This window comes from Mercenaria mercenaria, chromosome 13 (assembly GCF_021730395.1).
Source record: "Mercenaria mercenaria strain notata chromosome 13, MADL_Memer_1, whole genome shotgun sequence".
Lineage (NCBI taxonomy): Eukaryota > Metazoa > Mollusca > Bivalvia > Venerida > Veneridae > Mercenaria > Mercenaria mercenaria.
Genome location: NC_069373.1, coordinates 67137315 through 67150040, shown reverse-complemented (window position 1 = coordinate 67150040; position 12726 = coordinate 67137315). Strand labels below are relative to the sequence as shown.

The 12726-nt window shown below is 35.4% G+C and overlaps 1 protein-coding gene across 5 annotated transcripts in view; it reads left to right on the top strand.

Annotated features, from left to right (window-relative positions):
• The first annotated feature begins 1793 nt into the window (after positions 1-1793).
• The window catches only part of LOC123528438 (uncharacterized), a 28897-nt gene continuing 17964 nt past the window's right edge, over positions 1794-12726 (top strand). Inside the window, exons 1-5 of one of the 5 annotated variants that reach the window (XM_053522140.1) lie at positions 1794-1884; positions 2454-2582; positions 5718-5825; positions 6359-6600; positions 8269-8404. In XM_053522140.1, coding sequence (XP_053378115.1) covers positions 5768-5825; positions 6359-6600; positions 8269-8404 — 436 coding nt within the window. In that variant the 5' untranslated portion in view covers positions 1794-1884; positions 2454-2582; positions 5718-5767. Of the gene's footprint in view, positions 1905-2440; positions 2583-5717; positions 5826-6358; positions 6601-8268; positions 8405-12726 lie in introns of all 5 variants that reach the window. The other 4 variants (XM_053522139.1, XM_053522142.1, XM_053522141.1 and 1 more) reach the window with 4 other exon arrangements.

Sequence of the window (12726 nt, the reverse complement as noted above, 5' to 3'; positions counted from 1 at the left end):
CTCATCAGTTTAGGATCGGTAAAGCGTCGGAACATCATATTTATACGAAAAGTTGCCAAGACCAAAACTGTATTGTTACTGAAGGTGAAACGTGAGTTTATTACGCTGCACCCGAAACAAACTCAGCCAAAGCAGCGGAAACGAGCTGATTATCAACCTCCCAAGAAGTTTAAGCTGTCTGCCTATGCTTGTTACATTTTGGGACTCGCGTGGAATATTACAGTCTCATTTCATGCCAAAAGGTCAAACTGTTACAATACTATTCAGAATTAATTTTGAAAAAAAAAAAAAATATGTCCTTCCTTAATATGACAATCTCATACTGCAACTTTTTCAAGCGTCAAAAATTGTCGCCTTCCCTTTGTACAGCCTAGCCCTTCCCCTTGCGATTTTTATTGCTTACAGAACTGAAAAAAGGGCTCGTTGGAAACAAATGTCAGACCAGGTAGCTTTGATTTCTACCGTTAATCGGAGTCAGCAGTAAGTCTACCTCGTGGTTTGTATAGGGAATGCAAAAGCTCATACGAAGATGGCAAAAGTGTATAGATGTACAGCGGTAAGTAGGGAAATTCTTAAAAAAAAATGAGTATAAAGATTTTTCTGAGCAAGAAGTCAGGATATTTTCCGATCGTCTCTCGTAACTGTCTGTCTCTCCGCCTGTTTGCCTCTTTAACTACTATATTTCAAATTTAACATGAAATGCTTTTCAACACAATGTGACTCTTCAGAAATCTGTGTGCCTGGATATTGTTTTAGGCCTATGTCTGAAAAACGTTAGGGCCAGTTGAAAAGTTTTAAGTGTAGTGATCAATCAAGAATAAGATTTATACTCTAGAGAGCAAGATGTATAGGCTCATAGGCGTAGGAGCCGGATAGGAGCCGAAAGCTAGAATGGGTGGGGGTGGGGGGGGGGGGCAAGTATAGTTTGGCCCCTTAATATTTTGGAAAAGTGATATAACTTGCAGTCTAATACTAGTATAACATTTATTTAGTATCATAATAAATTATAATTCTTTTCAACCTGATTTCTAATTTGTATTTGACTTTCCTTGCATTCTGACTTGTCTTTCCGTAAGCTGAGTATTTAAACCTCGTACGCGGCGAGGATTGTTCCGAATATATTTCATAAAAGAGATAATATCGAGTGCATCACTACAGTTCCTGTTTGAGTGTTTGCAAAAACGATGTAAGTTTTAGCCTGTTCACGCATATAAACGTTATGTATTTACATTTTTCATTGTCTGTTCAAGGGAAATAATATTTCCACATCTTTATATTACAATTAGACAAATGCAGGGCTTTTGATTGTATATTCAGGGCTTCAACCGAAGACTGTAAAAAAAAGCAGGCTTGATTAGAACATATTTCGGTACCAACTTGTGAATGCATGGGGGATCAATCCCTTGCCCCCCCGCACCCCGCCCCCCGGTCGAAAAGGTTTGCCCCCCCCCCCCCCCCACACACACACACAAACTTAACTCGCTCCTACGCCTATGAGGCTTCTGTTATAAGTTAGAAAAAAATACTTATTGCACTTATGCCTACAGGATGATCTGCTACATATTTTACATAGCTTACGTTCAGGTCTAGAAAAGTAATATATTTTGTGTTGCAAAAAAAAATGCTTTCTTTCACTGTTTTTGCTTTAGCTATACGTCAAAAATCACAATTTGCCGCCAAAGCAACAAAAATCCGGTTGATGATATCCCCGACAACTTCAGCGTAGTTATTTTTAGCCCCAGCTACACGCCAGTGCTCTATATATATGTTTTTATCTTTTTAGCGGCTTACCTCCCTTGGATCAATATACTCCATTTGGATCTGCAAAGTACAGTCATCGGGTTTGTTTACATTACGTGATGGAGTCTTTACAGATTCTGCTTGGTACTATGTAGATACAATAGGTGCTAGACATTTATTAATCTATTATAAATATAGGCCTATATAGGCTAGTTAAATTGAATATTTTATTATTAGTCTAGGTGCCCAACGGTAGATCTAGTGCTCAGGTGCTCATCATTTTATGTTGTAAAATGTTTGATTATATGTGTTTTTCACCTTTGATAGGGCCAAGGGTGAAAGTTATTGACATAATTATACAGCTATTGAAATAATTATTCACTGATTCAATGCTAATTTTTGCAATATTGCGCTCTAATCGAAATGAGTCATTCTTTCAGTTATAATAGATATTAACATACTGAACTTTTTGGTCCATTTGACAGATATCTACTTACTTCGAATTAGCATAGAGCATGTTCTTGTTGTTTCCTCGGAAGTACCTATTACCTTAGGTACGATATGTGTACATGTAGTCTATTTATTAAACATTAGCTAACAGACTAGACAGTAGCTAACATGTACGTGTGATCTCAAAATTATATGAATGCTATATGAATATCATTTTTCAAATATTTGAATAGCTCTATATATACTCCAGTTTATTTTGTCAGCATTTTACCGGGATGTTGACGTCAGCCACCACTACCTAAAGTGACAGAAGGCTGGAAGAGAATCCTGCATGTAGACGTGTAATTGGTGGCGTATCTCATGACCTAGCCGACTGCTTTTTAGCCACTGAAGTAATTTAGTTTTACACACTAACTTCTCATTAGATGGATTTTACTTTGCTAAATGCATATTAACTGTGTTTGTTAAGGTACCTTCACATATAGCAGTCATTCGTTTTAAACATGCAGCTTTTTTCATGGTAGTTTACATGTTTACATATATACATGTACTGTACTCAGGTAATTGTGTATTATTTTAAACCTAACAAACATGGTTGAGTAAATTGGTAAATCATGTATATTTTATGTTAACATAGATACCTTTTTTAAATGTTCCTTTAACGCCCTAGACAGAAATGATACAATACGCAATGTAGATTCATGGTTTTTTTTGAAACCCAGGCCACAATGATTGATCCGTCTCTGGGCCCTTCCTTTTTAATGACTTCATAATGCCACATTATGTATCTCACTTTCAAGTTTGTTTCAAATTTAAATTAGTTTTTACAATTGTTACATATATCAATACTTGGAAGGGGCTAAAAATGATTATTTGTTTTATAATAGGGCATTATCGCTATGCTTTGAATCTATTAGGGTAGATATTGTTTCACTTTTATAGGTGCTCAGAAACTGTCAACTTTTCATGATAGCAAATATGCCGCAAAATAGAATAGTTTGTGTTACACTTGATAATCTAATAGTGAGACTGTATTGAAAAACTCAAAAATTCATTTATATAATTTAAAACAAGGAAATCTCAATACATTATAGATCCATAAAGGCAGACTATTTTTCACTGTTCAGTTTTGATTCTGGTTACGACATGTCAGTTGCTATTTCCAATTGCTTTTTCAAAAGAAGTTTCAGACAGTTAAAATACATGCGGTTGTTATTGCTTACCAATTTTCTTTTAAACTTCATGCAGATACTTACTAATAGTGTCTTCAAAATAGTCGTGTTTACTTGCCTCAATCCTGAATGAGGATTATTAATCTTAAACCAAAAGCTAGACAACAGATATACCAATTAACAAATGGCACAGTTAGCAGCTACAAGATGGCAAATGACAAATATCAATTATCAACTGGTAAAAAGAAATAAGCAAATGACTCGAGAACAAGAATTTTACATCTCTACAACCATTATCTGACCGTAACGTGAGACTATGAAAATAGTTTTCAAAATGCCATTCTGCCTTAACCCTCACACTATTCTAAGAAATGTTTTTCTCCATAGCAAACTCTTGTGTAAAATAATTCAGGTTTCCTTAGAAGAAAATACAAGAGCCATGTTAGACATGGCCAATCCCCCCGCCGGGCATATTATAATTGAAGGCTAAAGTTCCTGGCAAGTTAGTGTCTGAAAGTATTAATTTTGGGGAAAGCTTTGAAGAACCATTTAGTCGTGGTCCACATCAGGGGTTTTAAAGATGTGGAAGAAAGAATTATTCAGTGGTGAGGTGGTTTACTGCTAAATTTTATTAATTTTCATGAACAGTATAGCTACGATGTTTTTCTATATGGCTACTGTAAAAAGAAGGAATGGAAAGCTAACAGGGAACAACAGTGCCAGAATGTCACAATATACGCCCGTCACAGCAAATTTCTTTACACTAGCACCTGTATTTGCAAATGGAATTTTAATTTTGTAGTTGTTTACAATGTTTTTTTTAGAAATTATTGAAATTCTTTTATTTTTCTAAGTCCACAAAAAAAGTCCTTACCAGGTAGAGATATCTTAAAATACACCTAAAATTGGAAAGTAACATCCTTGTTGTACCACAGAAAAGTAGTCTTGTTTTTTTCCCTATGGTCAATTATAAAAATGTTACAATATAAGTTATTTATAGTAACAACTAAGGGAAATTAATCTTTAAAAAAAAAAAAAAAAAATGTAAGTCCACACAAAAATCTTTACCAGGTAGAGATTGGTCAAAATACACCTTAAAATTGGATGATGCATGCATGTTGTACTACAGAAAAGTGGTCTAGATTTTTCCCTACGACTAGTAATGAAAAAGTTACAATAAAAGCTATTTAAAGTAACAACAAAGGGAAGTAATTCTAAAGAAGGGAACTGCGCATGACACTTCGTCTCATGATGGTGTATAATTGTGCCAAGTTACATCAAAATCTCTCCATGCATAAAGAAGAAATGCTTCGGACAAAGTCATTCTTTTATCTGACCTTTGGCCTCTAAGTGTGACCTTGACCTTAGACCTAGGGACCTGGATCTTGCGCACGACACTCTGTCTCGTGGTGTGAACATTTGTGCCAAGTTTTATAAAATCCCTCTATGCATGAAGAAGAAATGCTCCGACAAGGTTTTCATTCTTGTATTCTTTGACCTCTAAGTGTGACCTTGACCTTAGAACTAGGGACCTGGTTCTTGCGCATGACACTCCACCTTGTGGTGGTGAACATTTGTGTCAAGATGTATCAAAATCCCTTCATGCATGAAAAAGATATGCTCCGGACATTTTTTTTAAGAAAATATGATAAAGGGAAATAACTCAAAAAATAGGCAAGGTAGAGTTATTGTTCTTGCACATTGCACTTCCTCCCAATGTGTTCTATCAGTGTATGAAGTTTGAAGAAAATCCCTCCAGTACTTTTGGAGTTATGCTCCGAACAAAATTTTTTAAGAAATATGATAAAGGGAAATAACTCAAAAAATAGGCAAGGTAAAGTTATTGTTCTTGCACACTGCACTTCCTCCCAATGTGTTCTATCACTGTATGAAGTTTGAAGAAAATCCCTCCAGTACTTTTGGAGTTATGCTCCGGACAAAAATTTTTAAGAAAATATGATAAAGGGGAATAACTCAAAAAATAGGCAAGGTAGAGTTATTGTTCTTGCACACTGCACTTCCTCCCAATGTGTTCTATCAGTGTATGAAGTTTGAAGAAAATCCCTCCAGTAATTTTGGAGTTATGCTCCGGACAAAGATCGTTGCGGACGCACGGACGGACGGACAGACGGGCGCACGGACGGAGAGCATTTCTACTATCCCCTTCGCCTTTGGCGGGGGGATAAATAATCAGAGGTAGAAAACCCGTATCTTAGTTACAGGTAGTACTTGAAACAGTACGGGTAGCTATAGGTATTGCAACTGTGTTTTGTAGTCGCATGCTATGTTCCTTCAAACTGTAGCACTAAATTGAATATTTATCTGCCTGAAAATGGTGTTTGACCTTTTTTACAGAATTTGATGTACAACATCTACAAGCTATTTGCTGTGACGGTGGAAAAGATATGGAGAAAGTTTTATTTCTTATACTACATGCATGCGTTTTAGAACTAGTTGTGGGCCGTAAGTCATTTTTTCAGTTTTGTGCTTGAATCAGAAAGAAGGTATTGACTTAAAAAAAAACACTTTTCAGTCTATGTATAACGATGTACTGCCAAAGGTCATTTTTCTTAAAAATGGAGAAAAAACTCCAGCTAGGATGTTAAAGTGAACTTAATTAAACTAAGGTTATAAAAAGCTTGTATTAGTATCATGGCTAGAACAGCACATTGTGTCAGCTGAGTTAAGTTCAAGGTCACTGTTGATTAAAACAGGAAACATGTGTCGGCAACTAAGAAAATCAGAACAGAAACAAACTGTTTCAGTTTAAAATCTCAAGTAAGGATAAATTAATCGAATGAACCCAAATAATGTGGATGTATGAAGGCTAGAATTGCAATCAGCCTGATATTATCATACAGATAGAGCAGAAATATCTACTTCTGAAAATAAAAAAAGCTGTATTAAATTTTCTTCTACTGGCACCGTCGATTTTACTTCTTAAACAGGAACATTCACCATTTTAGAATTAAAGTCTATCATTTTGAAATTTGTAGGCTTATATTTGACACTAGCCAGCAGCGACTGCGGGAAAAGTTATAATATGGAAGATATAGAAGAGGAGGCTTATGTGACGTATAATGGCGGATGGTTAGGTAAAGAGGAGTGCACAGTAGAGTTCGTTAACTATCAAGTATACTCGAAGCAAACCTGTATTAAACCAGTTAACCTCACGATTGGCTGTTCTACAAAGGTGGAATACCACAGATACTTTCCTTCTCAGTTCGCGGATCCAGAGGTTTGTATCGTTTGAAACGTTTTTCTTTTTCTTTCTTTTTTTTATTTATTTTTTGTTAAAGTTTTATATGTTTAAATGATTAAAACTCATAAATATACAGATAGCACTAGAAGTCAGATATATATATTTCTTAGAATATAAGTCCTCAAAGCAATTTGCTCTTATCCACCTGGTTAGTAATACGTGCTCCATGATTGTTGACCGAAGAAATGTGTCCAGGCCCCAATTAAACAACACTTAAGTAATTGCCTTAAGTAAGTGCTTGTTGTTGCTCTTGATTCTTCTTCGGTGTTGATTTTTTTCATCTGTATCAAAACCGTATAATACTATTTTATAGACCAAACACAGGTCTGAATGTTACAGAAATTGAGGTACAAAAATATGAAATGTACTTAAGGTAGTTCTGCACGTTTGATAAACCTGAAGTGATGGCGTAACTTTATTTATGTAGAAAACGTAGAACCAAAGTTGGAATCGGCTTACACACGGAAATGAAAACCATTTTATGAATTAATGGCAACACGTTAGTAAATTTATTAAAATGGCATTCCTATTATCTTTCTAAAGTTTAAATATATTAAAATTGTGAGGCGTTAAGAACTAAAACTAGCTTGTATGTTTCACTTTAATCATGGGCAAATATCTAAAGAACAAGCACACGGATTTATACATTTTATTTTACCATATCATAGGCCATATATCTATTTTCGACTGTGAGAAGTTTCATTAGAATCTACATTGTAGAAAAAAATCCAATCGCGAAATGTAATGAAAATTGTGATTTCACCATAGACTCCCATAATGAATAATAAAATCTGTAAAATGTTCCTTTTGAAGCAAAGAATGCAACCAAACAGAATAATAGTAGTTTCTTAGTCTGATCACGAGAAAACTTGCGTAAGGTCCTAATTTTTTTTAATCAGTCTTGCAAATAAATCAAGCACACGACTCTGTCTTTTTCATTTGCTGATTTTTCAAAGTATATTCTGGGGTTTCGAAAAATCAGAATTTAATCAAATTTTGATTGTTGTAGAAAAAGTTGTAGAAAAAAATTTATCCGAACGTGCAGAACTAGCAAATACTCAGTAAGGTTGATATATCGTGCTTAAATAGAAATATCATATTTGCGCGACTGAAAGAAGTAATATAGATAAATACTACATAGTAATATATAGCTATAAATACATTGTTATAGAAAAATCAACATTAAATAGCAATGATTTTTTTTAAAAGCAATAGCACGATTTTAAAATAATAGCCTTAACTAAGTAATTACTGTTTTTTTTGTTGTTTTATTTTCGTGAAGTTAGGACCAGTATTACTCATTGTACACCTTCACTGCCATGTAGGGAAGTTGTCAGCTACTAGCAGAGAACATAATAAAACTGATAAAGGACCAAGGTGTTACATAATGTGTCGAATATTGATCTGTCTGATCGTTTTGAAAGCATCAAAGATAATTGGCTGTCTTTAAAACATTGTACTTGCATATGATGTCAGTTAATTTATATACAATGTACATTTTAACCACAAGAATTAATTTGTACCAAAATGAGTTACTTGATAATGATAATGACTCATACGCCTGCAATAAACACACACATTAAATAAATTCTTGAAGTCTACTTTTACAGCGTGATAATTTCATTACGTACCGTTTCACTGCAGAAAGTACTTACCTGCGGAGCTACGTATTCTGACGAGTGGTGTGGACCATTGACGACACAGCGGTTTTATTTAGTGTTCCGGACATCTTGGATGGATTCTGATGATTTTGTTAAAATGCATCTGTATCTAAAATATTGTGAGTATACAACTATGAAGGTTGTTCTCTTGTTCTGGAGCGTACATCTAGGATGATTATTTTCTATTACTCAGAACAAAATATTTTCTACCTTATACCTTGATACGGCCAAAATATACAAGGTATAAGATATTTTGTTCTGAGTAATGGAAAATAATCATCCTAGATTGTGAGTATAATTTCGATAAACCCAAATGTCCCCTAGTTCACATGAAGCAAGTTTGAACTGTTGACATACGTGGATAGACTACAATTTCACTTAAACATCTCTGAAACTCTTAGTCGTGATTGCCTTCAGTTAGATATGTAGCACTCTCTTGCCATGTCTTTTCAGATTGTTCTGCTTCATCTCACCTCGTGACCGCTGGATCGTAAACATAGGAAAAATATTTTTTCATCTAATGAACCGCTTGAGAAATCTTCACCAATTGTTGTTTGTTTGTGTTTTTTTGCATGAACCTTATTGGTGACGGCTTGACTGCACCTTTTTAGAAAGAGCTGATAGTGCTGTAAATAGAAAAATACCATGAATCAGTTATTCCTCAGAGCCTCTTAATGGATGGTCACTAACCTTGGTTAAAAGTATCCTTGTATGACCTTTTTATATGTTCAAACATATCAGTTTGACTAACTTAAAGCCACAATTGAAGTGTGTAAAGATATGTTTTAGAAAATCAGGTACTTATATTCATACAGTTGTTAATTAAGACCAAAAATATGTTCAACCCCAGATTATTTACGCTCAAACTATTATCATAATATTTTTATATGAAGCAACAAAGTTTTCATCTTTGTTTTTCTCGATCAGTAAATTTAACAGTGTTTGCTTACATTTTAATACCCTGTGACATATGCTGTTCACATATATTTTGGAGATTTTTTTAACTTCAGGTAGACCGTATATGATTACACGAATAGCCATTTTACTGTTATACATAAAGAAAATCATGCACCCCTAAGTCTTGTTAATAGAAACTCCTTACCAAGAGTGAAATGACCTATGTTGAGAAGGTCCGTTTTGAAGTAAGCATCAGACTGAATAATAATAATAATTTGACTTTAGTATATCCACATTTAAAATGATTTAATTCATTACAGTCACGCGCAATTGTGTTAAAACTATCGACATATGTATTTGACAACATTTGACGTGTACTGAGGAGAATAAAAATTTTATGCTGAACCTTTCTAGTGACTTTAACAGTGTGGGAAACTTCCCATTCCGGAAATAATCTTTTGTTTCTTCCCTACTTCCTGAACGTGCACCTTGAAACTAAATATATAACACTGCTTCCCGAAATCAGAAACCTCATTTTTACTTGTTTTATTCAAATGCCGGTCAGGCCCCTAAGAAAATTCAAGGTATCATTAAATAGATTATAGCATTTTGACCATGAAATACTATGTAATCGTATCTATTAAGGGTTCTAATATTTGCACGAATGTTCCCAAAATATAACGGTGTATCCTTCAAAAGAGCTACTGCTTAAGTTTGTCTCTCTTGCGAATCAAATTAGTAGTTTGTTTCTTGCCCGGTCGTTTACTCTCCCATCAATTCATGGCACAAATGATTCCATTCACACAGCGAGACCCATGTTACACTCGTTGGACAACATTTTTGTCCAGTCTGTAACAAGGGATTTTACTCAGTTTATCGAGAGATAAGCAGATCATTAGTTGGAGTCCGTTACCTGAGTTGGTTAAGTTTTATAGGTAAACTGCTATCTCAATAAGCACTTCAGAGGACGGACTGTATCTTCACACAGTCATTCGCTTTTATGATCTGAACTGCAATGCACAGTTCAGATAACTCAAATAAATATTTTTACAAAATTATGTCCTTTGTTCGAGTTGAATTTGGTATGTAAGCTGGTATCTAAGCAACCGCTTGTGAGAAAGGATTAAAACTTCACCGGCTTGTTTACTGTGATTATTTGGTGTGCAATGCAAAGTTTGCTTATTAAGATTTGTATTTAGGCAGGTATCTCAGTACTTCACACACTTGCTCAATGTGATGATATGCTATGCGTCGTATAGGTTCTATAGGACTTTTTATGCCCCCGAAGGGATGCATATTAGTTTTCAACTGTCCGTCCGTTAGTTCGTTCTTCCGTTCGTCCGTCACAACGTTAACTTTTTGCATGAAGGCATTTTACTCGCGAACCACTGCACCCAGGTCCTTCAAACTTCAGATGCTGATAGTACTTATTGAGTACACGACCTCTACTGACTTTGGGGTCACCAGATCAAAGGTCAAGGTCACCAGGCCAAAGGTCAAGACGCTGCGGGGGCATTTGTCACCATAAGTGACAGCTCTTGTTTTTTTAGCTCACCTGTCACAAAGTGACAAGGTGAGCTATTGTGATCGCGCGGTGTCCGTCATCCGTCCGTGCGTGCGCCCGTAAACTTTTGCTTGTGACCTCTCTAGAGGTCACATTTTTCATGGGATCTTTATGAAAGTTGGTCAGAATGTTCATTGTGATGATATCTAGGTCAAGTTCGAAACTGGGTCACGTGCCTTCAAAAACTAGGTCAGTAGGTCTAAAAATAGAAAAACCTTATGACCTCTCTAGAGGCCATATATTTCACAAGATCTTCATGAATATTGGTCAGAATGTTCATCTTGATGATATCTAGGTCAAGTTTGAAACTGAGTCACGTGCCTTCAATAACTAGGTCAGTAGGTCTAAAAATAGAAAAACATTGTGACCTCTCTAGAGGCCATATATTTCACAAGATCTTCATGAAAATTGGTCAGAACGTTCACCTTAATGATATCTGGGTCAAGTTCGAAATTGGGTCACGTGCCTTCAAAAACTAGGTCGGTAGGTCAAATAATAGAAAAACCTTGTGACCTCTCTATAGGCCACATTTTTCATGGGATCTGTATGAAAGTTGGTCTAAATGTTCATCTTAATGATGTCTAGGGCAAGTTCAAAATTGGGTCATGTGCGGTCAAAAACTAGGTCAGTAGGTCTAAAAATAGAAAAACCTTGTGACCTCTCTAGAGGCCATATATTTCACAAGATCTTCATGAATATTGGTCAGAATGTTCATCTTGATGATATCTAGGTCAAGTTCGAAAGTGAGTCACGTTCCGTCAAAAACTAGGTCAGTAGGTCAAATAATAGAAAAACCTTGTGACCTCTCTAGAGGCCATATTTTTCATGGGATCTGTATGAAATTTGGTCTGAATGTTCATCTTGATGATATCTAGGTCAAGTTTGAAAGTGGGTCACGTGCGGTCAAAAACAAGGTCAGTAGGTCAAATAATAGAAAAACCTTGTGACCTCTCTAGAGGCCATATTTTTCATGGGATCTGTATGAAAATTGGTCTGAATGTTCATCTTGATGATATCTAGGTCAAGTTCGAAACAGGGTCATGTGCGGTCAAAAACTAGGTCAGTAGGTTTAAAAATAGAAAAACCTTGTGACCTCTCTAGAGGCCATACTTGTGAATGGATCTCCATAAAAATTGGTCAGAATGTTCATCTTGATTATTTCTAGGTCAAATTTGAAACTGGGTCACGGGCTTAAAAAAACTAGGTCAGTAGGTCAAATAATAAAAAAACCTTGTGACCTCTCTGGAGGCCATACTTTTCATGGGATATGTATGAAAGTTGGTCTGAATGTTCATCTTGATGATATCTAGGTCAAGTTTGAAAGTGGGTCAACTGCGGTCAAAAACTAGATCAGTAGGTCTAAAATTATTAAAATCTTTTGACCTCTCTAGAGGCCATATTTTTCAATGGATCTTCATGAAAATTGAACTGAATGTTCACCTTGATGATATCTAGGTCAGTTTGGAAACTGGGTCACGTGCGGTCAAAAACTAGGCCAGTAGGTATAAAAGTAGAAAAACTTGTGACCTCTCTAGAGGCCATATTTTTCATGAGATCTTCATGAAAATTAGTGAGAATGTTCACCTTGATGATATCTAGGTAAAGTTCAAAACAGGGTCACGTACCTTCGAAAACTAGGTCAATAGGTCAAATAATAGAAAAACCTTGTGACCTCTCTAGAGACCATATTTTTCGATGGATCTTCATGAAAATTGGTCAGAATTTTTATCTTGATAATATCTAGGTCAAGTTCAAAACTGGGTCACATGAGCTCAAAAACTAGGTCACTATGTCAAATAATAGAAAAAACGATGTCATACTCAAAACTGGGTCATGTGGGAAAAGGTGAGCGATTCAGGACCATCATGGTCCTCTTGTTTATTTTTTCGAATAAGGATCTGTTTTTGGATGTGATCTGTTAACCATTTGAACATCAAAAGAGGGGAACGTTCTATGATTAATTTGTATAGCTATTCATGC